Source organism: Dromaius novaehollandiae, chromosome 8, assembly GCF_036370855.1.
Source record: "Dromaius novaehollandiae isolate bDroNov1 chromosome 8, bDroNov1.hap1, whole genome shotgun sequence".
Classification (NCBI taxonomy): Eukaryota; Metazoa; Chordata; class Aves; order Casuariiformes; family Dromaiidae; genus Dromaius; species Dromaius novaehollandiae.
Window position 1 is genome coordinate 20,972,736 of NC_088105.1, and position 26,622 is coordinate 20,999,357.

The window sequence follows — 26,622 nt, forward strand, 5'->3', positions numbered from 1 at the left end:
AATCCACTCTTGTGCACATTTCCACTATGCATGGCTTTGCAGAAATCCTGTTCACATCCCATATAATCTCAGCATAAAATGTCACTGCTTCTTTGTGCTACAACAGTGTAGCACAGTCTATTGTTGGCAATAGACTTTCTCCACCAGTGCACTAATGGCGCCTCTTCTTGCTTCGGTCCTTGTAAAATTTATGTGAGGCAAAGCCATAAAAACAAGGTCTGTATCAATGGTCACCAGTGTCACTCGAAAGTACAAGATTTTGGGACTTCACCATTTGGGATCCATCAAGATTTGTCCACCTATAAAGAGGGGACACCAAAACAGCAGGTACTTTTCTTGCTGAAAACAACCTTTCCAAGAACAAACAGAAAGAATGAATCCTGACTCAAGTTGGACGGTCCCTTGGCTCTAAAAGTGTCCAAAAACTCTTTAGCTACTGAAATGAAAAGAATTTTCATCTGAATAGAGGTTTTTCCATGTTCCAAGATACGGAGATGGAATGAATTTTTTGTTAGACTTGATTTTTATGCTGATTTTCCTTCCCAGATTTTTACATTCATGAAAACTGGATATTAATCAAGAATCAAATGCAAAAATATTAATTCTACTTTATCGGAAAGCCCAAGTTCAATTATATAGCCAGACCTGTAATGAAACTTTGGACAAGGGCAATTTCATCAACTACCAACACTGTATTCAATATGAAAGGTTATTTTAAAGTTTAAATGTGGGGAAATCACATTTAAAGAAATTAAAGGCAACAGGATTAGCTATCTTGGGCATGCTCCAAATAAATTAATTGCCTTTCCTTCAAATACTAAAAATGAATGCACACAGAATACCAAAAATACTGCATATTTTTAGATGCTTTAGATTAGGAAAGACAGTTGAATCTATTTTCTGATTTTGCAAGAAAAAGTCCTTATATCAAAATGAGCTAGGCTACAAGCTTAAAGAACTTCTCTGACTTAGAAATCCTGGCTGCAGCAGCACTCCATTATCCCAATCTGAATATCTTAAGGCATTTATCTTACAATTTGGTTTTGCCTTTCTTTCTTTCTAGGAACTACAAATTTCTTCTGCTGTATTGTCACAGTGTGGTCTGGAGAAGCAGACTATGTTCTACAAGCCTGTCTGGCATATGCAGTTTAAACATCACACTCTAAAGTCTAAAGGAAACTGCATGTTATATCAAGGCCGGGGTTGGGACCTGAGATCTGAAGACAGCATTATGCTACACTTTATCATCTCAACTACAGATGTTTAAGATCAACTTTTTCACACCTGAAAAGAAACATAAACACAACCCTCTTCAGCTGACATGAAGCAAAAACCAGTTAAGAAAGGCTTGGTCTCTAAACTAAAATAGCTACCTCATGTATTCCTGACTTACACAGTGTAAATTGTGATAACCTATACTGCAAATTAAATATGATTCTGAATCCATTTTCTGTGTTTGATTTCACTGAGACAGTTAGTCTGATAACTTAAATCTTACATCAGTGATGGCCACAGAAGGGCAGCAGAATGCTAAACAGATATCATACCACTGGACAGGAATGCATGGGCTAGACACTGCTAGGGCAGACTGCTATCCAAATGCGAACAGTGAGACCTACCCCATGAGCCAAATTACCCAGTAAGTGACAGAGCGTTTTGCAATATTTCATTTAGCAAAACAGCATGAATTTCTATCTTGTGCATGAATTAATCCTACAGTTTGGTGATACTAACTCTTTTCAGTCTAGTGTTAAAATGTAAGATGTACTCAAAATCTGAGTTTCAGCCTTTCATCTCTTCATTATTCAGTTCCAAATCTGGATAGTAGAATTCGTAAGTTATCTTTTAATGTTTACCTGGTTCTGTCAGAGCACATTATACCAACCTTTTGTCAGAATTAGTTAGCAGTATGAGAATTGTTTAAAACTCAAAACCACTGAGGGTTGCACTAGCATTACCGTTTATTCCTTCAGAACAGACAGTCGCTGCAGCGATGAGCAATGCAGCCACAAATTCCAGTGTCCCTACAGCTAGAACTCCGGAGGAAACAAAGGTCTTAGATAAGCAGGAGGACACTAAAGTCCTCCCATATACTGCTTGCAGAGCCTGCATCTAAAATCACATTCTTTCTTCAAACCTTCTATACCCTAAACAACTGCCTTCTTTAAGGCCTAAACTTTGGAGAGGGAGGCAGATTTGGGGCTTTTTAGAAGCACCACAAACAGCTGTTCTAAATACCAAGTGGGAGAAGCACAGCTCAAGTAAACTGCTTTTCTCAGCCAGAGAACTTGGTATCTCATGAGGTTTAATTTGTGATTCCAGTCTACTTCAGCTGCATTGACCTTGGGAATGTTTTGTATTCTCCCGCTGTATAACTTCCTGTTTGTTAAATCACTTAATGTTTGCTGTGACCTACAGTAAAGATCTTACAGCCTTTTATCAGCTCTAATCACAGTCTGAGATCCCTTATCTATGGTGGAAATGTTCTTCAAATAAGATTAGAGTTCATGCCACTCATTGTCAGCACAATTTCTGGCTATTAGATTGCATTGACAAGTTCAATCTGACATCTATGCTGAGATGATTAGAAGCTACATGAGATCTGCTTAGAATTAAAAATGTGCAAAGAGAGTTCAAACTCAGTTGTTTGATACAAATTCCAGTAACAGCACCTGTGTTTTCAGGCTTTTTGGTTTTTAAGACCTCCTTTCATTGTGCAATCAGTCTGGTTAGAAACCTCAGCAAAATATTTCAACACATAATAAAAATCAAAACATAGTAAAAAAAAACATAGTTAAAAAACAGTCAAAGGTTACCCAAACAAAGTGTTATAAATATTATGTGTAAGAAGTACTCCTGCTCCATTTACAGTAACCTGCAGTAAATCTACAATTCCAGACTTACCTCTTTCTTACTCTTCTAGGAAAATAAGTCAATCTAAATTTGGATAAGTCGTTATTAGAAATTACAAACCTGCATTTTAATTATGAGAATCATTATTATGCATACATCATTAATGAATTAATGTTTTAATTTAATGTAATGCTTTATATAATGCTTTAATTTGGTATGTTTGCAATCCTATCTAAGGGTGACATCATTTTGAAATCAATTCTTCAGAGACTAACAGAGAAGTAAAGAAAAACCAGTAGTTGATATCAATGGAACAATTTCAAGTCTTGTTCCTTCAACAGAAAAATGAATATAAAATCCTAGAAAAACACATCTATAACTCCTCAAAAGTGCTGTTTGCTGTAGAGGTAAATAAGACTACAAATCCCTATAACTTTAGATATGAAACAGAAGCTGGACGGAAAAAAGGTTTACAATAAAAAGCATTTTAATTTTTAGTACACTCTGCATTAGTTTTATTTATCACAGAGTGGTTAGACCAACTATATCTAAATTACCATATCAGACAAAGGGTTTTAGTTACCATAATAATCATTAGCTGGTAAAGCTGCACCTACCTATTGTCAAATAAATAAAACTCTTCAAAAAGTAACATACAATCATTAGAAAATCTACCTATATTTACTCCAAGAATCATAATACTGATTTTTTAAAATAGTTTTCAAAAATGAAGTTGTGTTAGTCTTCCTTCTAATTATAAATTGCTGCTATTATTTTAGTTTGGTTACAGGTTCCATAAATAGGCAGTGCACCATTCTCAGTTGCCAGCATTTTCATTGATAAAAAAGCTTTCAGCTTCTAATTAAGAAGAAAGTCTTCAGCATACAACTTCCACTCAATTAGAGAACACAGGATTCTATGATCAGATTAGACTGGCAGACATCTATTTTGGTGCTCTCATGAGAAAACAAAGATATACAAGATCAACAGGATTTTTTGTGAAATAAGTAAGAAATAGGGGTGTTAAAAAGATAAATCAAAGACCTGAACACCTGGGAATCACATTGTTCAAATGCTTTTACCACAGCTAGAACTAGGAAACACAGAAACAGTGAAAAAAAGAAAATTATTCCCTTTTGTCTGTATTAGTTCAAGAAAATAAATTCAAGGAAACAGTGATGCACTGTGCTTGAGGACTGCATCAGATTATAACAAAAATCTATTATTAAAAGAACATGTCCCATCAGGCAATGTTCCTTTACCGGAGATGGATAGCAATAAGACATACTATACAAGTTGTATGAAATTGCGGTTCATCACTGACCTGTTCTGTGCAAATTCAACTATTTTTTAGCAGGCTGCCAACCTACAAATGGGAAGCACTGATAAAAAGGGATGCAACATTGAAAAGTTCATATAGTTAGGGGCATACAAATAACTTCAGTGATGACACAGAACCTTCCTTTCTGCCAAATAAATTCTTAACTATATACTTTGTTTCCAAGTGTAATGCAACTAATAGATCTTACCTCTGATATAGCCAGTGTGAGACCTCACAGAATGCTTAATTAACCAGTACATACACTGCCCTTACAAAGTGATATTAGTGTTAGCTAAAATGTTAATTTATTTCAAATGGAAAATGTATCTCAGTCTGTTTTTGTTTAACATTCTCTACAAACTCATACTTGTGGGAACAAAGAGTGGATGTGGTTTTCCTGGCAGCCCATGACCCGTGATCTCTCTGACTCCTTCCAGTGATGCCTCTGAACATCCCTGTAACCCTGGGCCAGGGAAACTGTGAAATCCTCATACTCCTGCACCCTCCCTTCTCCATGCTGGTCAGGCACAGCAACCCTTCCCACTGTCGAGGCTACAGATCTTGCCTGTAGCTACCCTATCTTTCACAGGCAACCACAGGTGCAAGCTCTCTGAGTTTTAACACTGTGCTAAAAGAACATTATTTGGGCTGTAGAGTTAAACAATCAAATATTTAAGAAATGCCTGCTCTGTTCTCCACTGTATTTTTAAGTTGCACAGGACGTAGCAGGGTTGTGTGGAAAAAACTGTCTTGAGATCATGTGGCTGTGGTTGCGCACAACTCAGCAGAGGCAAGGACCCAGGTGGCTGCTCCAGCAGCCAGGCCAGCTGCTGAGGCAGTGCAAACTCGTCTGCTCACTGAGCTCTGATGACGGCTTGAGGATGACTCCATGGGCTATCACAGTTACAGTCTGACCTCACTAGAATGAAGGTGTCATATTGTAAGTAAAACTTAAAAAAAATTCCAGGGTCCAACTAGATAGGACAGAAACCTGGAAGAACAGAATCGAGAACTTTTTATTTTAAATAAATGTAATGAACAGCTTTGCTCATTCTGCCTCCCTCCTCTTTCCTAAACCAACAGAGCAGCAGTTACAAGATCACTGCAGCAAGTCTCACCTCCTTTTAATGCCCAGTGTGAAAGTAAAACATAAATGCTAAAAATAAGCTGCTGTACCATCTGTGTTGACAAAACATTATGCATGAGACTGCACTATCACCAGTCCTTTGCCACACCCTCCTATCTACTCAAGTTTTGCATTTTTCTCATGATTGCCTTTGCCCAGTGTGCACAGCTGCAAGACCAAACTTTTTCAAAGTATGAGAAATATAGAGACACCGCAGAGTCACAGAGCATGGCTTCTCAGGACATGCTTTCTGCAGGGCCTTCAGCTTGTCTAATTAGAATAAGGCCTAGAATATTGCAGCTATTCAGAGAGACTGACATACTCACCAGATCCTTTTCTGCCTTTCTATTGGCTAAAGCATCAACTTTGGAATCGAGCTCGCCTTGAATTTGGTCTCTTCTTTTCAAAACACCCTTAATATAGGAAAAAAATGAAGGAAGTAAACCAATTTTAGCTATCTTTTCAGAAACCCACCATGCAACTGGGATATTTAATTAATTAAGCTAGACCACAGAATGACATGATTTAAGAATTTTGGCATGATACAAATGATGGATGTGCTAATATTGATATATGTACTTATTTTCAGTATATGTAATTATTTCCTCCTCTAAAATTCAATTAAAAGCTATTGGATTTTTAGCATATTGTCAAAAAATAATTAAGAAGCGGAGGAAATGTTTCTTGTTAGACTACAAAACAGGAATGGTGGTACAGATTAAATTTCCATTTCTGATGCTTATTTGGTCTGTGACCTTGAGGAAGTCATTTAAACTTCTTTTTGCTTTAGTTTCCTTGTCTGTAAAATCCAGTGTGCTTATCTCACAGAAAGGTTGCAATGCATTAGTCCTTTGAAGAAAAATAATCAGATGCAGGAAATATATAATTCCAAATCTCAAAACTTTTACATTACCTTGCCACAACTGGTTTGACTGCTTCTTCTGCATATACTAGAGAGATTTTCACTATTTACTTCTAGCATAAGGCAAGCTGAAAGAGTGCAGGGCACAAGCAGCTCTAGTTTCTCTAGCTGTCTTATTTGACAGTTTACTCTGAAATCTTGTCACTTTAACAAACACACTAGAATAATTTAGGAGGCTAATTTTCAAATATTTTTTCAACATTTCTTTTTGAACAGGTACTCACTAGAAAAAATTGGTAAACCTGGCTTTGGACAATTCTGAGTAATACATCAGCAATACTAATACCCCTAGCTTTACCATTCAGCAGCTGGGAATATTGTCTGTTTAAATAAATACAGAAAATGTTTAGCTGTAAGCACAGAAGCAAAACAAATAGGTCTAGAATAGCTTTCCTTCATATTAGAAATGCTTCTTGCTTTTTCACTACTTTTTTTGCCTCTTATAAAACCGTTTTATTGACTATGTGCCAGCTTTTATCATAAATATTGTTTATATTACAAAATAAAAAGAATTATTTTGTTACTAATGTACAACTATAAGCATGTGCTGGGGAACCTTACCATCAGTATTTCACTGTAGAGAACATATTCATGTATAATTGGCAGCAGATTTTCCGAGAGCCCTGCCATTCGTTTCTCTGTAGCCTTGCAACACTTGTCAATGCAGCTGGCAACACCTTTTAGGGAGTCTGCTATATCTTCTTCTGATGCTGACCAAAGTGTGTGGATGGGGCCGTATTCCTTCATTTCATTAAAATACTCTTAACAGGAACATACGCACATATTAGGCTCTTGTTCATTAATAGACGTCTAAGTGATACTAATTGCAACCTCATATTTACTGTGAACAAAGCAAGAGACTGAGTTTAAATTTGCTCAAATGACCAAGATAAGTAAAATGCAGCTCACTGTTATGAATTAATAAATGAAGTTATTTTAACTAAGCAATTCCCAGAAATCTATCAGCAAAAAAACTCAGTCATTTTTAAAGGATACACATATTCACGTAGACCCGATGGGCCAATGGGATAGATCATCCAAAGATCTGAATTACTTCATGCTGTCATCACATAGATGGACACAGGCTATAACAGCCCTGGGCAATAGCCAGTCTTCTAGTATTTTTTATTAATCTAAATATATGGATATTCTAGGAATTATTTCCCTTATGTCTCTAGCCCCACTGACAACCTGTAAGCATGCCTGTTGTGGCACATCAGAAAGATGAAGGCCAGAATTTATTGTGCCCTTTGGCAGTACTAAAGTTGGGCAAGGCTAGATATGACCAGAAGTCTGTATGTTTACAGGAGGGTACCATGAATGCTTTGTTCATGTATTGAAACCAAATTTCATCACAACTGAATTTATAATGAAGCAGTGTCCAACAGAAGATGCAAAGCATACATGGCTGTATGCCCCGAAGAGTGTAATGTTGACTCTGAAATCAGTTGGACAAAAAACCTGCATGGAAGATGTAATTAAGAACTCCAAGCAGGAATATTTCCTGAATCAGCTCTCAACAGTTCACATCCACCACAGTGCTGCCCGGCACACCGCAAGTGTTCTGCAGATTGCTATTTGGAAAATCTAGAAAGAAGAACTATCCAGCAGCGCTTGGGAACATCTCAAAATTCATAAGGTTTTGCAACAAATATTTTGGCCTTGATGAAACTAAGGATCTCAGCCAGCTATTTCCACTGAAGCGAGCCATGTCAAAAGGAATCCTTTTCAGCAACATGTATTCTCCTTACATAAAACCCCTCCAACTTAGTCAGGACACAGTGAGATCTGGTACTGCACACTAAGGCATAAGGTCTCAGTTATTACGGAACATAGTGTAGCCCTTCAAATTATATTTTATGCACAAGTGAAATCCCTCAAGTACTGACCAGTGGAAATTCTAATGACCATGGCCAGTCTGAGATCAGGGTCGGTCTCAGAAATTAAGTAATTTAGAGTGCCAAGTAGGTGTTACTGTTAAGCAAAAATTTGAGCTTAGGAAGTCATCTTTCTTAATCAAGGAAAACTCTACCAGGCAGTTTCATGATAGAAATTATGGTCAACAGTAAAGCTTTTAAATTTTTTAAAAATTTCTGCTTTGTCAATACAGAAACAAAGCTGCAGAATCAAACCAAAAAAGAGAGACCTGGGGATTTGGAATCTGGACAGAATTATGCCAGTATGATGCAGCATATAAAACTGTAACTATATACATTTCACTGAAAGTACAAAACAAAGGGTCATGTAGTTCTCCAATAAGCACAGTAAAAAGCGAGCTGGACTTGTTGTAATTTCTTCTTTCTAACTTCCTCGTCAAGTAGTTTAATGATATGCTAAGCAAGTTATTAACAGGTTATTCAAGCTAATTTGAATGTATGCCAAAAGGATGACCATTAAAATAAATACAAATCTCTCTTTTTCCCTGCTTGCTCGAAAGAAGTATTTTGTCTGGCACAATGAAAAAAAACTTATTTTTCAGACCAACTCACTTTTTCAATATATTCCTTAAATCAATAAAAACGATGTTTGTTGTTTGCTACTTACCCCTTTCTTCCTTGTAAATTCTGTGAGCTATTTTGTCCAATACATTTATTTTCTGACTAAATGTTTCCATATAATCATTCATTTCTGTAAACATTTCAGGTCGATTTTTAACTCCTCCTCTTACTGAGGATGCTACAGCTCTTACGGTTTGTCCCATTCTGCTCAGCAAACCAGGACCCTGCTTCTTGTGTGATGAAAGTTCCTAAAAACAGAATGTTGTGTTTACCTTCATGGACATTTTTAAATTCTCTAAATATAATTTGCTATTTAAGGCTTTGTTTTAACAAAACTATGTACATAAACCTTGGTGAAAAAAAAATTGAGATGTCTTTTTAGTGTATAAAGCTTACTCTAAAATTATTAGGCCAGTCTCAGAACCCTAACAGTCATATGTCTTTAATAGCTAGGCTTCTCTGGACAAACATAAGCATGCTGTGTATTGTGCTCTCAAAAAGAATGATTAAAGATGGCAGAAAATGTTTACCCTTTCATTCTTTAGGGTGTTATCTAGTCTGCAATTTAGTCTTTTGAGCAGAGAAATAGATTGCAGAAAGAAGTCATTCAGAAAAACAAAAAAAGTTCCATTGGAAAAAGTAATCCATCTATTTTTTTGGTAACTATTTATATGCGTTGCTAGAATAACCTTTGCTGAAGTCCAGAGACAGGCTTTCTGAGTACAGAACTCTAATATTCAGCTGAACACATCTTGCAAAAATACAGTAGGAAATTCAAAGGCTGTATATTTCTTTTATGAAATTAGTATAACTTAAAAAAAAACAGGGGAAAAAGTGCTATGCCAAAACAATTATTACCTAAAATATTACTTTTCATATAATCTTGGAGGCTTATATGTATAACAAAAAGCATGAAGAATTAAAATGGCACAAATTTGCCACAGAAAACCAATATGCAGCAACAAAACTGCTTTGGAAGGTACAGCAATCTTTATGGCAATATACATGATTATTACCAAACACACCACAGACAAAGTTATCTTGTGCAAATAATATTCTGTAAGTTTCATGCTTTCTTTTGACACTTTTGTAGCAAGCCATGGTTGGAGATTGTTGTGTACTGAACTAGGGAGACTCCTGGTTTACTCTACTAAGACAAGACATGGTTTCCTATAAATGTAAATAAAAATAAAATCATTTTACCCAAGCCTGTGCAGTAAGAAAAATTTTGAAGTCTTCATTAAAAGTTAGAGTTGGATGATCAGCAATGCGGTTCAAAAATTTATGTAAAGCTTTTCTTCGAGTCTCAATGAATTCATCACTAAATCGTTCCACCATTCCTTTCATTATGAATTTTTCAGGCAATGGCTAAGGAAAAAAGAAAAAATACATTGCATAACTCTGCATAATATCAGGGGTATTACAAAGGTTCTTCTACTTACTAAAAAACACAGGTACGCCTTGTAAAATCCTCAGGTAAAAACAGATTGTTATAAAATTAACATATTCAACAGTGGTATAAGCTGGTTCTTGCAGCAGATAGTGCAGCAGAATACAACTAAAACTAAGCAAGAGTGAAATAAATTACAATAACTGGAAGATATGAGACATACGCCATGGGATTTTTAATTATCACATACATATAAAGCTAATGAAAGTAGATTAGTGTTTGTGAGACTTCAGAAACTCAAGAAAGACCTCAAACATCCCTGTATAAAACTGGACCCATCTTATAAACAAATAAATATAATGTAAGTTTTAGCAAACGAACAGGAATAATCAATGTTGGATGTGCTTCTTCCAGTTTGCTCTTCAGCCAAAGGAAATCCTGATACCGTCTTCGAACTTCATATTCACTGGAGTCAAACTCAGAGCGAGATGTCTGAAAACCATAGAAAAAACAGACCCAGAATGTTAGAACACCAGATAAAAAGAACAATATAGGGTTTTTTTTAAGAAAATGGAGAACTTGAAGGAAATACATATGTGGTTCTATTTTGCTCGTGCTAGCTGGTTGCTGTTTATTTCTAAAGTGCAATCAACTGTTGTAAGAGATAACACACATCCTATTCTACCAAGAAATTAAATTTCTACTGTATAAAGAAAGCAAGTACTAAACTGCAAACAGAATGACTTGTAACAATCAGCCTACTACAGTGTTTCCAAAAGATTTCAACATTATTCTAAAGAAGCATTTCCCTCTCAGCAACCACGATTATGTTCAGTATTTATAGGGCTCTTCTTTTAAAGTAATTAAAAATCTAAGAATGAGGAAAGTCCATTTTTTAGCATTCTGAAAAAATTAAAAACAGCTGACATATCTCCTTGGACCCTGCTGATATTAGTCAACAATCTCCACGTTCAAAACATGAAAACCTTAGCATATCATAGATATAAAATTTATTGTACTGTTTAATTGATTCTACATTCCATCATCAATTCTAATTTTGTACTCCTTGCTCAAACTTGCCAACAAACCTTTAATGCTTAGGAAAAAATGCTTATTACAGTGTTGAAAAATTGCCAAACCATGAGACTTATTTTATCACTGCCCTATCTTCTGGAATCAATGTAGAAAAGAGCCATGTTTTCATTAAAGTAATGTCTGTTTAGCATTCATTGTTGCACAGAAACTTATAATGTGATGCAAGTAAATTCTAAAAAACTCAAACATACTTTTGTAATCTAATAATTTCTGAGGGCTGAATAAAAATTTCCCAAAGTATGTGGGAGGAATGCTATTACTTTATCATCATCAACCAGCACTACAAATTAAATATGATAAGAAAGGACAGAATAGATAAAAAAGCAAAAGAAATCCACCTGCAGACCTTCCATACTTGCCCGAAGAAAAAATATTCTCTCTTCTACATAAACATGCATAAAGTGAAAATTATTGCTAGCAACCTAACAAAGACAGCTCTCTTCCCATTCTTTAAATATTTTATGAGGAACTGATATCTTCTCTTATTTAAAGATGAATAATTCTGATTTGAAAACTTGGTTTTAAATGAATCTTTTAAAAAGAACTCAAAGTAAAATAAATTCACACAGTGATTCTCAAAATGCAGCCTGCAGAATACTTGCTGGCAATCCTAAAAGAGCTGGCTGGTCTCATAATGCTGACTGTATTCCTTATTCCTAGTGAATAATTTGCATCCAGGACAGCTAAAAATACACTAATTTGATTCCTAATATTACCTTTTCATTTGAGAGTTGCTGCAGCTTCCCCAGAAATAATATGCAACTATAAAGAGGAAACAAACTTCCATGTGAAAGTGGATGTAACTCCAAGAGTGTGGAATCGAAAGGCTTTGTAACAGGTAACATTTAGGCAAGGAAAACGATCACTACCCTGCAACTGATCCAAAAGTCATGAATACTTGGTTGGATATAGTGTCTTCGAACTGAATCAGTCTTTCTGCTGTTTCATATTGCTATCAAAGATTGCAGTAGAAAATGCTGTTTTCATGTAGAACTGATTTTGAGGGGAAGGAATATTAATTAACTATTTTCTCAGCATAAAATCCCTGAATATGTGCGCATGTAGCCTTACCATGCTGGATTTGCTTTCAGAAACTACCCCACAGATTCATATAGCTTTAGTGGTCTCTAACTCATAGCAGAATCAGAGTATAATTTTGAAATCTGAGTTAAGATGTCAGAGAATGATCCACAAAAACAGTCAAAATTCTTCAAGGTTGCAATAAAGAAAAGAAAATAGTACTACTGTTATTAATGTAAGCCATTAAGACCAGCAATGGAAGCTTACCTTTGTGACTACTCTGTACGTAATAAATGTTTCAATGGCTGTAACATGGCTTTCAGGATCATCGACTGTAATGAAGAGATCTCTTAATTCTGGTTCATCTTCAAATTTATACTGGTTTATCATAGATGAGGGGGATATTGGCATTGAAGGACTGAATGAGTTTGCCTCAGCCAGTGATGCATCCTACAGATAAGACACAAGAACATCCTCATCAATACATATTTACACACACACACACGCACACATCTCGGATGCTAAAATGGCAAGTTTTTAAATAAACAGGTAAAACAAAGGGCAGATGAGAGAATTACATAATATACTGCCAATCTGTTATCCTTTTCAGTATTTACTTCAGCATATAAGAAATGAGATTTATTCTATTACTGATGAAAGAGCAAAATGCTACCGTTTGACCAGAACGTTCTGCATACCGAGAAAGCAAGCTCGCCTATGAATGCTAAGGCTCGTTGTGAATCCGAGGTCCCAGTAACTGTGTAGGATACTTACCAGCTTTCTTACAGTCGTTAGAAGCAAGTTACTCAGGACTTATGAAGCTTGAATTATCTCTAGTAACCTGAACAGGGTGGGTAAAAAATGATGATTTAAAAAAAATAACAAAAACCCTATCAAAATTTTTGTTGGAATTGGATATTTTATTTTGAATATATTTTAAAATAAATTTTGAAATGGAAAGCTGTTACAGAGACATACATTTAATTAATGATTAAAAAAAGGTAAAAATGCAGCATAAATTTGCTGCTTAATTTCTAAAAAAAGTGAAGCCACTGATCTACTGAAGTGCAAAACCACCTTTTGATAATATCAGCCACCTTCACCACAGCTTTCGAAGAACACTTCCTCATAACAGCTTGTTCTGCTCATTGAGTTCAGTGGTTATCACTCAAATGCTGAGAAACCAACTGGAAACAGGCAAGAAATCTCATTTTCTCCCTGTGATGCAAGTCTAGATGAGATTTGTTACTCTAAAACCTTGAAGAACAGGGTGACTAGGAAAATAAATACAATTTATTAACTCCAAAAAATTAACTGATTAATACATTAGAGCAATTAAAATTAATCACTATATTTTAAATATCTAATATTTTATACTGCTTTTGTAATGTATTCAATGCAATGAATTATTTTAATTACTGAAAAAAATTATATTCCTTTTTGTGTTTTCATTGAATTGCAGTTTTCTAAAGGTGAAGTTAGACACAAATCAAGAGTCAAAAATTATTTAGTGAAAAAGAAATACTTCTTGAGCACCTTCTGACATAATTAAAAAACTAAAATCATAATAAGTGTATGGTAATCTGTAAAGCTGCTCAAAAGATACTCAAAAGATAAGAATATTGATTCTTCTTTTAAAGCAAAAAATTCACATTTAGTGTAATGGGTACACTTAGTGGAAAATAACATTTTAAAGTTTCCAGCCAATGAGAATTGCTGTCTCTTTAGAAAAAATCAAAAAGTTTACATGGAAAACTGGATAATAAAAGGCTATTTACAACAAAGTTTCTAAATAATGTCATCAAGTAAATCAATGATCATCCTGATTCAAATCTGTCCACTTGAACCTGGCACAAATAAGGATGCAAAGGATATTACCTATCTTCCACCAAGGATACTCCGCAATCTATCACAACACCAAACATACCATCTAACTAGCCATCAGCAAAATCAAGCTATTGCTTTTTACGGGACGGAAAGCATCCATAATCCTCTGACACATTGGCACCTACCTCCACTGAACTCTCATCTTCACTTGATGTTGTGACTCCTGCCCTTAAGAATATGATCCGTATTAGGCAACCACGGGAGGTAAGAGTTGTCACAGACAGACGCAGAGCTTTACAATTGAGTCTGGTAGTTTCCTAAGGGGTTGCCACAAGAATGAGCAGCTGTGATAATATTCCAGTCAACAGAGTCTGCCACGGAAACGGTGTTTTTTCTAGAAATGGGAACTGGCCGAGAATGTCTCCACCCTGGATTTCTACTCAAATTACTGAACGTGGGATGCGGCAATTTATAAATTGGTGATGCGACAGGGCAGGGTGAGACAGGAGCCTTCTGTAAGAAACTATCTCAGCTTTTCTCTCTAGCTCATTACTTTCTGTAACTCCACAGAAAAACGGCAGCGGGGGCTTATTCCTGGGCCCGGTGTGAATGGCTGCACCACTTACCGCTTTCCCCAAATACCCGTGAGCAGTGCACGCCGCAAAGGGAAGGAGAACCAGTGTCACGGGAGTCTTGTGCAAAGACTGTTTGCTTTGCTGGGCAGCCAAAAGGACGGCAGGGCAAATAAACCGGAGCACCCCCGCTAAGCTACACCGCCAGGAACAGGCGGAGGGACTGGGAGAAGTGGCAAATATCAGCGCTAATTTTGTGCCTGAGGTCAGGTAAACCGTGCAGTCCTATGGAAGACACCAGACAGGAACGTGCTGTAGAGAGGACGACTGCCCGTGAGCCACCATCGCTGCTTGGGAATCACATGAAAGCCAAAGGTTGAATTCAGCTGTGGCAGACTGTGTCGTCTGCGCTGGGGCTCACCACCTGCCTCTGCAACAACCTGCACTCACAAAATACGGCTCTCAGCCTGAGACAGGCTTGCTGCCATCGCGCCAGCGCAGCCTACAACATCCTCGGCATGCAGTTTAAGATGCAAGGGGCCAAACTCCTGCTCTAGAAAGACTGTTGCTCCTTCACATTGTGAAAATGTTCCTTTCAGAGTCACCTAAACTACCTTTATGAAAGTTTTATGCCACAATAAAAAAACCCATGGCATGTTTACCCAAGCAATCTCAAGGCGAGCACTCTGTTGCGAATGAGCTTATCCCTGGGTGGCAAGCTCACAAATTTGCCCTTTCTAGTGCCTCCCTAACCATATAGCAGGGGAAAAAGGGGAGTTGCTCAAGAGAAAACTGTTAAGGTATCAGGAGCGGAACAGTGTGAGCCCACACAAACTGCAGTCCCATGTATTACCCTAAGACTGATCTTGCGGGACTGAAGAGCACCATCATAGTGTTACTGAGGTTACTTCGGATTCTGCCTTTGAATTCAGCTGGATCAAAACTTCCTTTGGCATATCTTTTCCCCTCTTATTCTTTTCCTGCCTTAAAACCTCATTGTCTACTGCTATCTCTTTTCTTTGGATTTATCAGTATAATCGCACAAATATGGAGTTGAAATTTACTTAGAGAATTACACACTAAAACCAGTAATGTACCAGTGTTCCTCTCATTATTACAGTTCTTTGAACAAGGAGACAAAACGGAAGCAAGGTGGAAGATTAAAAGCAATAGCTTTAAATATGGTATAGCTGCTTACTTGTATGCCTGTCATTCATTTTACTTATTTTACTCAGTCTGCTCCTACACATCATTTGTATACTGATATCTAGTCAGCACTGATTGGCATTATGGAGGCTAAACAGAAAAGCTTGGTTTCCTTGTTATCTAGCACTACTTGGATATGCTTTATATGAAGAATGAGAATTGCTCTCTAGAAGTGATAGCTTAGAACAGACCATGCAATTCAAAGTACTGAGACAATCTGAAATTTTCAGAGAAAGAAAAATACTTGTGAGCATGTAAGGGACTTGAATGGCCATGTACTTGAGGAATAATGACTTTGACAGGCTTAAACTGGATCAAGCCAAATGTATTTCATGCTTTCTCATCTCCTATTAATATCTTACTCTTTCATTCCTTTTTCTAGGTTGCTATTAAAAGTTTTCCATACAGGCAGGTTCGTGAAAGTATACTTCTATATGGGGGGGGGCTAATGAATATGCGATATGCGAAACAAAATACTGGAAAAAAAGCATAGAATAAGCAGGTCTCCAGCTTTGTTGTATATGGTTCTAGCATCACCCACACATGAATGAATGAATGCATGTGAGTTTTAAATAAGCATCTGTATCTGTTTCTCTTTATCTTCATAATACTTCAGGTTTACTTCCAGCAGCTCTTGAAGTTTGTGTGGTGAGATGTTATCACAGAAACGTGGTAAAAAAAGAAGTGTGGTAACCTTATAAAATTCTGTCTTCTATTTAGCCATAATTTTGCAGTTGGAACTACGTTTTTGTGTGCATACAGTTGAGGGAGGAGGAGTTGCGTGGCACAGAAAAACAGACATTGCTTCTAGCAATTGTTTTTTCTAACTTTTCTTTAATTTTTTTCCTCTTCATCCACCACCAAAGTCCTGTTCTGCAAGTAATGCACTTTGATGACACATGATCCAATAAATACATTTGTAACCATACTGCAGATTGCAGTCTTGCAGGTCTAATCTGGGGCGGGGGCGGGGGGGGGGGGGGAGGTCTTCCCCATTGCAGGATCTATATTGATCTACAATGTAGGTATCTAACATTAGATATCTTGCCCCAAAGGCAGAATCAAGAATCTCCTGACTCAGATGACTTAGACTGGAGTATCCAAAAACAGGCTTTCTACATCCTGAACTTCTGTTTCATCCCCCTTTCCTACACCCCCCAACCTCTCTCACCTCTCACCTTCTCCCTTCCAAGCCCTTTACCTCTGGGCAGATCACTGGCAGAGCTGTGTGTGTTAATCAGCAAGTAGCTTCGTGCATTTTGATTCACTGGCCAGGAAACCAAACAGGCAGAAAACCACTCAGCTCCTGCTGCGTGGGGGCTTTGTCCTGGGTCTCTTTCCTCTAAAACTTGCAGGTACATAATCCCTCTCTCACACTGGGCTGAAATTGGTCAGTGGAACTCCAAAAGTAATAAAGTAAGGAAAACACTCATACAGCATGAGCAGCCTCAAAATAGGCTAAAATGCACGCTGAACACAGAGCTGCCTAGAGCTCTCTGTAGAAAACATTAAGTCCAGGGGTTTGCCTACACACCACTCCTCACTAGACCTTCAATGCTTGACTCATGGTGCCTCCATCCATTCCAATCAGGATTCAGAGCTTGCAATCTTTTGGGCATAGATATCTAAAATATGTCTGGAATGAAGTGGTTGCAAAGTTAATCTTATTAGAGAATAGCTTAGTTGTCTGCGCATTCTTCAAAGCAGCAAAGAGATGGAGGAAGAAGATGGAGGAAGACAGATGGTAGAATAGTTAGTTCCTTGGTTGAGACATTCACTTATAAATCAGTCTGAAATCCCTGATCAGCTTGTTTTGGAAGAAAAAAATAGCCTCCATGCAATTCTGAAGTGGGCAGATACATCTTTTCCAGAAATACCATGAATTAAGTTTTCTGTCATTATGGAATGGAGACAAACATTGAAAAACAGAGTTTTGAAAGGAGAACGGGTTAAGATTTTAACTAATAACAAAAGTGCTTACAGCTTTGTCAATTCTTAGTCACCACATCAGTAACAAGGAAAACAAAGAATAACGGAACTGACAGTGTGGTATGTATGGTACTTTACATGTTGAAACTGGTGGAATAAAGCAGGTTGTGTGATTCATAATTCAATCTTGATAAGCTGTCTCTGCTAAAAAGACCTCAGAACTTTTTCCATGGTAACTGAAATTAGGATAAAGGGAAAATCATGTATATAATGCTTTATCAGAGTTGCCAAATAAGATACTCATCTGTAATATTTGAGATATGTCAGAGGATACTGGGTCAATGGCTTGTGAAACTCTCAGGTTAAATGTCTATGAATTTTCATAAAATAAAAGCCTGTGTTTACATCTTGAGTAATAACTTAGGGTATCAAGGTTGACAATTTTTAAGAATCTCATTTTTCAGCATTTTGGTACCTGGTTCACTTTCATTGACTAAACTGAGAAAAATGAAGTCAATGTCACTGTCGGGCACTGCACTACACTTCTGTTGCGCTGGTGTTTAGCCTGCAGATTCTACACTACTACTTCAAGACAGCTGTGCAGGAAACCCCATTAAAATGCTATTTAATACAAGTGGGTCTTGGAACACTATGTCACAGAAAAAATAGTTTAGAGTTTCCCTTTAATATACAGCACATAAACAAATAGGACGTTCAACCTCACAGATTTTCCTCATCTCAAAAAGCTCAGCCCTCAAATTTACACCTGAAAAGAAACTATGAATTTCTAGTCTATATATAACCAGTGAATGCAGGTGTCCAAGATGTGAAAAGAATGCAATACTTTCACATAGCGTGACTCATCTTCTTGTTTACAGAAATAGTTATCACTTTGCTTTGCATGCATTAACAGTTGGTAAGTTTTAATATAAGCAGGAAATATTTTGCATGAATACAGGTGGCTGAAATTTAAAGGTGTAGATATTTGCCATATACAAGCAGTAACTCATATTATCTATACTTGTCTTTATATTTATTCTCAACATCACTCCTCTAACAAACAAGCAATGCAATTGTTGATATATTGTATTAATAGGCATAGATACCCATATGCAGAACTGCCAGAGCTTACTAGTAAAAGCCAAAGAATTCAAAATGAGAAACAAAACTAAAATTGTATTTTAGCACTGCTTTTGCATAAAAGTTCAGTGAATCATTCATCTCCTGATGTCAAATCAAGACTGGATGCTTTTCTAGAAAACATGATTTAACTAAATCCAAGTTATGCTTCAATAAAACATAGATAACTTGGTGAAATTTAGCCTGACCTCTTGTAAGTTACAGACCATTAAATCACCTAATAGTCCCTTCAGGCCTTAAACTCCATGAATATCACAAATTATACTGCAGTCACAGTTTAAATATATAGCTGCTAAGAATGAAGCTCCTATTCCAATGTTTTTTATTAACATACACTAAAAATATATCTTGTTTACAGAAATACAGAAAATACACATTTAGTTTATAATTGATCCTACTGAAAATATGTTTGCCATCACATATTTTCAAATAGGAAAAATATTTGCTATTTATCTCTATTGTCACCCCTCCTGTTGCACAACAATTTAGAAAGCTGAACAGGACCTTAGACCCCTATGTGTATTTTTCCACCTTAGCTCCCTGCATGTTATGTTATATTTTAGATGTAGTCTTGATAAGGCAAATAAATTCATCACATGCTCACTTTTTTAATGGCTGAAAACGTAGGAGTTAAGTCTTGTCTTTACCACATCAATACAAAATGAGAAGCAGTATACATGTCAGCCATATCATACTTAGTTTACCAAAGCTTATATCCATGTTAAAGGAATTAATGAATGTCACATTAAAGGAAAATAGATTTTGCTCTTAGTATCTCAGAGTATTAGAGTATCCGAACACATTTAACTTCCATTACATGTATTTACTCTTCTACACTACTGAATAATGACAGCAACATTACAAGAGTCTTAAAGAATCATACCTGAAATTGCAACAACTTGGGGAAAAAACAACCTTGTTCTTTATTACTGTGAAAGGTACTTGTTCATTTAAGCCTGGGAGACAGAGGAGATAGGTTTTCCAAATGTGAAACTGAAAAGGATTTTGCAAGCTAATAAAAGCATTGCAGTTGTAATTACACCATAAGCATCAAGAGTGCTACTGATGTGCATCCAACCCAAAGTGTGGGTCCCAAGCGGACAAGGAACTAGGCCTTAATACGGAAACTATTTACATATGTTTTAATTTTGTTGATACTATCGTCATGGTTTAAAAGAAGACACCAGGTCCCAACCTTAGGATTAACCTGAACACCCCATTTTAACTCCTTATTTGTTCTCTGGTTTCTGAGCCATTAAAACATATTCTGGTGCACATTTTCAGCTGCTTTCCATTCCACACCTCTAAGTGCCAAGACGACTGGAATTCTGTCATAAAATCCCAGAGTCTCATCTAAACCACTCGATGCCAGTAGCTGACCTAACAGGAGATTCCTTAAAAATCATCAGTAGTGGCAAGATTGGCTGACACAGACAGCTAATTATGTGTGTTTGCAGAGTCCAGACCCTGAAATATCTCAGTTACAATCATTTTATTCCTGGCATCAAAATACAGAAGTCATCTCCGTGAATCTCCTATGTGAAAGGTGCATGTTTCTAAATTTCCCTTCTTTGTTTTTTAAAAGAAAACTCATATTGAAACTTGGACATATTCAATTTGTTTATATTTAAATGCTGCTGCAATGTTTATTTAATTTACAGATACATACATGATACATGACAAATGTAAGTGATGATAAAATAACAGTGACTCCAGATTACGTGGCTATTTTAAAGCAGTAATAGTTATTACTTCAGTAGCTTGCCTGAAGTAGCAAAACACTTTAGCTTTCCAAAGAAAAAGCTGCTTGGAACTTCAGGACACTCCGGAGCGTTTACGGAGCCCAAGTCTGGCGAGGAAACGCTCTCGGCCTGCGAAAAGCCCTGAGGAGGTCTCCGAGGCAGCGAGGTGCCTGCGCGCCGGCCCTCACTCGCGCTCGGAGGCTCTGCCGGACGCGGGGCCCCGCAGGAGGCGCCCGCCCAGCCATCCCTACCGGGCCGCGCGCACGACTGCCCTCGAAGCCGCGTCTAGCGAGGAGCTTTCCTCAGCTGCTCCGAAGCACCACATTCCAGTCACGGCTTATAAGTGACACGGCGCAGAGCCAGGACTGCTGCGCCCGAAGTCATCGCTGTCGAAACACTCCCATTGTCTCCAAGCGGGGGAAGACGCTGCCCGACGGCTCCCGGCACGGGCCGCCACGAGCCAGGGGCCCGGACAGGCCCGGACGGCGGAGCCGGCGAGCGCCGCTGCTCCGAGGCCCTCGCCCCGCCAACGGCCGCCCCGGTGGGGGGGGGGGGGGCGAGAGAGGAGGCGGGGGGAGCCCCGCCAACGGCCGCCGGGGGGGAGGGAGGAGGGAGCAGGGAGCCCCGCCAACGGCCGCCGGGGGGGAGGGAGGAGGGAGCAGGGAGCCCCGCCAACGGCCGCCGGCCGCCGCCGCCGTGCCCTCGACGCGCCGCGGCGGCGGTGATAGGTTCACCCGCAGACACGGCTGGGCCTCCCGCCCCGGCGGCGCTGCGGCCCCCCCGGCCCCCCGCGCAGCCGCCCGGCCGGGTCCCGGCGTGCCCCGGCAGCGCTGCAGGCCGCGGGGCCTGCCCGGGGGGCCCTGCCCCCCCGCGCCGCCGCGCCGGACTCTACCCGGCGCGGCAGAGAGCGCGGCCGGGCGGCGCAAGCAGCGGGGCAAAGTGCCGGCGGGGGAGGGCGCGGCGCGGCCTCCCGCCCGCGGCCGGGCCGGGAGCGGGCACTGCCCCGCGCCGCCGGGCGCTCCGGGGGCCGCGCTGCCCGCCCCGCCGCGCGGAGCCCGTACCTTGCTGAACACCTCCAGATCGTCCTCCTCATCGTCAAACTCCAGCACCCCCGCGGCGGGCGGCGGCGCCCGGGCCGCGCCGGCGGCGCAAGCGGGGGGCTCGGGCTCGGCCCCGGCCCCTCCCCCGCCGCCGCCGGAGGGAAGCGGGGGGAGCGGCGGCCCCGGTACCCGGCCCTCTGCCTCCATCCTCCCCTGCAAGCGCGGGCGGCAGCCCCGCCGCAGCCGCTCCCCGCGGCGCCGCAATTGGCCGCCCGCCGCTCTGCCCGGCCCCGCCCCCGGCCCGCCCCGGGCGCGCCCAGTGCGCAGGAGAGGAAGCGGCGGCCGCCGCGCCGCCGGGGCGGGCTGCGGGGGGCGGGGGGGAGCGGGCCGGGCGCGGCCGGCGGGCTCTGCCGCGGGGCGGGGCGGGGCGGGGCGGGGCTGCGGCTCCCTGCGGGCGCGTCCCTGCGGAGCCCTGTCGCGGGGGCGGCAGCTCGGAGCCCTGTCGCGGGGGCGGGCGGGCGAGCGAGTGTCGGTCCCCTCTCTTTTTCCAGCCTTTCTGCTTCGGCCGCCTTTAGCGGCTTGCTGGGCGCCTGAGTGGGCTGGGCAAGTTACGAGGGCTGCTGCGGGTCAGGGGCTGGCTGCGGTGAGCCGCCCACGCAGGGCAGTGCTCGGAAAATGCCCAGGGAAAACTGCTGCTTCTGAGTTGGGTCGTCAAAACAGTGTACGTAGTATCTTCTTTCTGAGAACCTAGTAGAAACAAACGGCTGTTTTGTTTTATTTGGTCAGAAATCCCCAAGTGTATTTCTCCAGGGACTGGTGCGCCTAGGTTTCTTCTGCTTCTCAGGTCTGTGTCCTCCTTCCTGCTGGATGTGCGGCTGCAGAACCAGCGTCCTAGCTGCTCGCCGGGTCAGCGGGCGGCAGCCAGGCCTCGCCTCGTGCTGCCCGTGCGTGTTGGACTCTGCTGCCTGCAGCTGGAGGCTTGCTTGCCTGTCCCGTGATCTTGAGGTCCGGTATGCGTGCTGAAGGCTGAGCTCAGCGCTTGCTCTGAGGTCAGAGTCACTTGTTGGGATACATTGGTACCACATTATATCTGAAAAGGAAAACAGTGAAACATTTCAAAATGCTAAAGCTGCAGAAAGTTTACAAAATGTCAGAATAGAGGAATTTTGAAGTTGCCCATGTTGCTGAGTTCTTCCTCTTGAGCATATCCTTTATTAGCCATCTTTAATTCTGCAGTTGTTTAGTATTTTTTCCACATAAGCTCTCCCTTGTTCTGGGTAAGATGATCTTTGGAAAATGAATAGGGTGTAATAAGTAATGCCACTTGTTGCGAAAGTTGGGGACATGTGGTAACTGAGTAGCCAGGTTGAGGGAAAAGAAAGGTTGTTTCAACCTACAGCAAAGTTCAGTGCTACCTCAGCAGATGAGATTTTCTATGTGAAACACAGGAATTGCTTTGTGATGCTGGGCAAGTCATTGAAACCAACTTCTCACAGTGTAGGACCAGTTTGAAATATCTGAAGTCAATGGGAACTTTGTTGTAAAATGGCTTAAAGTCCTAGATGAGTACTGAAACAGCCAGATATGGCATAGTCTGTCTGTACCTCAGTTCTCTAGCTGTCAAATTAGAAAAGGCAGAACCCATAGTCACGTGAAAGTTTTGTGAAAACTGTTCATGAAACGCTCTTAACAGTTCATGAGGAAATTCGTTTTGTATTTTGTGCTTTTCAATAAAGTCTTGAGCCACACCTTGAAAGAGATTGATAAAAATAAAGATCAGATACTCCCTGAGCAGTGCAAGGAGAAAAAGAATACGCCTATGTAATTATAAAATGTAGTAAGACATTTTCCTGTTTATTAAACAATCTAAAATTCAGAGGGAACCATATTTCTTTTCAGCATGAGTCATGAAGAGGGCTCGAACCTTCACACAGATGTGATCTCCCGCACTTCACGCAACAACTGGTTGCTGCAGAAGCTTGCTATTTGCTGTGGAGCAGCCACCAGAGGGAGATGAGGTACACACTTCTTTGATGCTGATAGCAGAGTATGGTTCAGCAAGTTAAAACTGGCTCTTTTCCCTTGCATTAGTATTACCACTAGGCCTGGTATGAGGTCCTCAGGCTGCTTGTCCTTCCCTCTCCATCTACGCTGTCCCTGCACTGCTGCCATTTGCTGTCCCCCCAGCTCTATGCCGCCTGGGCGGCCCTGCTCCCCTCCCCTCTCCTTGCCAGACTGCCGCCAGCCCCTCCTCTGGTTTTACCAGCTGTGGGGGCAGTCATAGCGGGGGAGGGCGACGGCGACGCTCGTCTGGCCTGGGCAGACGTGTTTGTTGTGGATGCAGACCGCTGACCTAATGGTGGCAGGCGTTCTGCTGCCATCCAGAGCTACAGCTCTTCCCGCTCTGTTTCGTCCGGTATCTTTCCAGCATCCCTAGCTGCTCCTTTCCATATCCTATGGTTACCCTCATGTCCCAGCTAGTGATGAAAAATGAATAATGTGTCAGACTATAACTTCCCTACTCTTTCTAATCTGTCCTTCATATATCAATGATAAGACAAGCATAGATGGTTTGTTTTCTGACTACTTCTGCTTCATATAAGTGATGGATGAGTATAGTTTCCTCTTTGTTTTTGCTTTCATTTCATTATTTTAAAGTGCCAGAGGCTTATGGGTCTTCTGAATGGAACAAGTATCTACAAACTCTACAATACCTGAATTTTTAATACATTTGTGTTTAAATTCACATGTTATACTTGTGAGGCAATACAAAAACAATGAAAGAAAACTTAACAGCAATCAGAATTCTAGACATCACACATCAGAAAGAGAAAATAAGAGACAGCTAGTCAAAGAAAGTATAAAACTGATGTACTGTAGTCTTGAATACTAAGGTTGTCATCTGTACCATACTAATTTTCCTAAGTTTTACCATTATCCTGGATTTTTTATTCTGCTTGAGAGAAATCTCACGAGATACTTCAATTGGATTTCTTCTTATTATAGCTTTTTATTATCTCATTAATCAAGCTTAACAAGACATATTTTTAGATCTCTCACTTGTACTGCTTATCTTTCCGTGCTTTATCTATATTTGAAGTACCAATCTGTGAGGAAAAGGTATTTGTAGTCCTTTGCTCTAATAAAATGCACATTACAATGCACATAACATAGTTACTTGGAGTTTTAATCATCTCAAGGACTGATGCTAAAACAAAATAGGAAACCATCCTGGCATTACTTTCACCTGCCCTCCCCAGCCTTCCCCTAAGCTGTCTCTAATCTCTAATAAAAGGGTCCAGAGAGTAAGATGTAACTTCAGGGCATCTTCACTTCCACGCCAAGTCCCAGTGGGATTGCCAGCACCTCTCAGCCCTGCAGGCTGAGCCACGCAATCATTAGCAAGAGGAGCATTTTACGGACTCAAGAATTTGTCACTCATTTTCATCTGCAAGACCAGAGGTGACTTTAAACAATTGAATAATTGTGTTATTCAGAGATATTGTAGGTAGCATAAATATAGAGCTACATTCAGCAGACGGTTTCTTTTGTATTGTTACTGCTGTGGATATTGGTTATTCATCAGTTCAGCGTGCATGTGTGCACATATGTGCCAACTGGCTCCATGTTTCCTGGGCACCTGGGATTACGTATTTAAGCACAGACCACAGATAACCTTCTCTGAACCTGAATTAAATCTTGGAAATAATTAAGGGTCAATATGCCAAGCATTTTCATACTATGAATATTATTACCTTATTTAGAGAAATAGCTGTTACACTGAGACAATACTTGACTATTTTTATAAAGAAAAGTTAGTATTTTGTAAGATATGGTGTTTTCTAAATAGATATAAAATCCACATGAAATACTCAACTTTTTCAGGTCCTCTTGCTCATGAGCCCTGAGTGGAATGCATGTGGAAGGGCTGGGCTGCCGCTGCCTGCAACTTTTATTTATTCACTTAAGCTCTAAAAGCTTTTTTGTATTACAGAAATGTCAATATTATTCCTACTTGCATTTTCCCTTTTTCTTTGGTAACAGAGTTGATGCTAGCTAGTAATCCCTTCCAGAGTTGCTTTTTCTTGAACAAATTAAATTTACAAACACCGAAGCAGAACCAAGCTATTCCTTCATTCTCCTGTGCAGGCTGCGTGTGATCCCTTTAGGCCACAATACCACTTTGAATACTTAATGTTGACTTGTCGAGTTTCACCAACTGTACGATTACATGGACAGGATTAAATCTTGTTTTATTTCATCTGCTCTCTAGCCAAGCAGTAGGGGGCTATAGAGGACCCACGGTGTTTTACTCTGTTCCACCGCTGAAGTGCAAATAATAAGCATATTAGTAAATCTGCTGACATTCAGCAGCTTGACACAAATGAGAGCATTTTTCTAGGTCTGAAATGTATTGTCAGGTAGAATTCTTGTCAGGGTTGGATACTGTGTAAGCAGAAGTCATTATGATTACACCCAAAAGATATTTTGATGGTGAATTACAGGCTGACCTTCATATCATACCATTTATTAGAGCAAGCTTTATATTAAGCTCCATATAATGGCTCAAAAATAAAGTTAACTGTTAGTGTTCTGTGCCTAGGCTAACCATGGCAGGAGAGCATGAAAGCTCTTAGCTAAGTTGTGAGATGCTTAGCTTTTCAGCTGCCAATTATGTGCTGGTTGAAAGGTAACCATTAAGCTATAAATGCTGTTGTTGTTGTTGTTGTCATTAGTTTAAGATTGGAAGGTGCTTTAATTGGGATATTGTGAAATGATTAATCTGTCAGATGGTGGGTAACTGCCAAACATTTTTTTCGGAGGCTATGAGACTGTGTTTTCTGATTGCCCAAAGGAAATTACAGTGTGGTGTACTCATAATCATGTTATCTTTTTTATAGCTGCAGATCATTTTTATGATATTGTAGATGCACCAAGCCC

The 26,622-nt window shown here is 40.0% G+C and overlaps 2 protein-coding genes across 6 annotated transcripts in view; one reads left to right on the forward strand and one right to left on the reverse strand.

Moving 5' to 3' along the window:
* PLPPR5 (phospholipid phosphatase related 5) overlaps positions 1-1,531 on the forward strand; it is a 166,553-nt gene extending 165,022 nt beyond the window's left edge. For 2 of the 3 annotated variants that reach the window (XM_064515864.1, XM_064515865.1), the window contains one exon: positions 1,064-1,530. In XM_064515864.1, the coding sequence (XP_064371934.1) occupies positions 1,064-1,267 (204 nt within the window). In that variant the 3' untranslated portion in view covers positions 1,268-1,530. Of the gene's footprint in view, positions 1-1,063 lie in introns of all 3 variants that reach the window. The other variant, XM_064515866.1, reaches the window with a different exon arrangement.
* Positions 1-21,990, reverse strand: part of SNX7 (sorting nexin 7) — a 31,643-nt gene extending 9,653 nt beyond the window's left edge. For all 3 annotated transcript variants that reach the window (XM_064515861.1, XM_064515863.1, XM_064515862.1), the window contains exons 1-7: positions 21,703-21,990; positions 12,493-12,675; positions 10,492-10,602; positions 9,924-10,088; positions 8,767-8,968; positions 6,784-6,983; positions 5,627-5,713 (exon numbers count right to left, since the gene is read on the reverse strand). In XM_064515861.1, coding sequence (XP_064371931.1) covers positions 5,627-5,713; positions 6,784-6,983; positions 8,767-8,968; positions 9,924-10,088; positions 10,492-10,602; positions 12,493-12,675; positions 21,703-21,888 — 1,134 coding nt within the window. In that variant the 5' untranslated portion in view covers positions 21,889-21,990. The remainder of the gene's footprint in view (positions 1-5,626; positions 5,714-6,783; positions 6,984-8,766; positions 8,969-9,923; positions 10,089-10,491; positions 10,603-12,492; positions 12,676-21,702) is intronic.
* Positions 21,991-26,622: the final 4,632 nt, after the last annotated feature.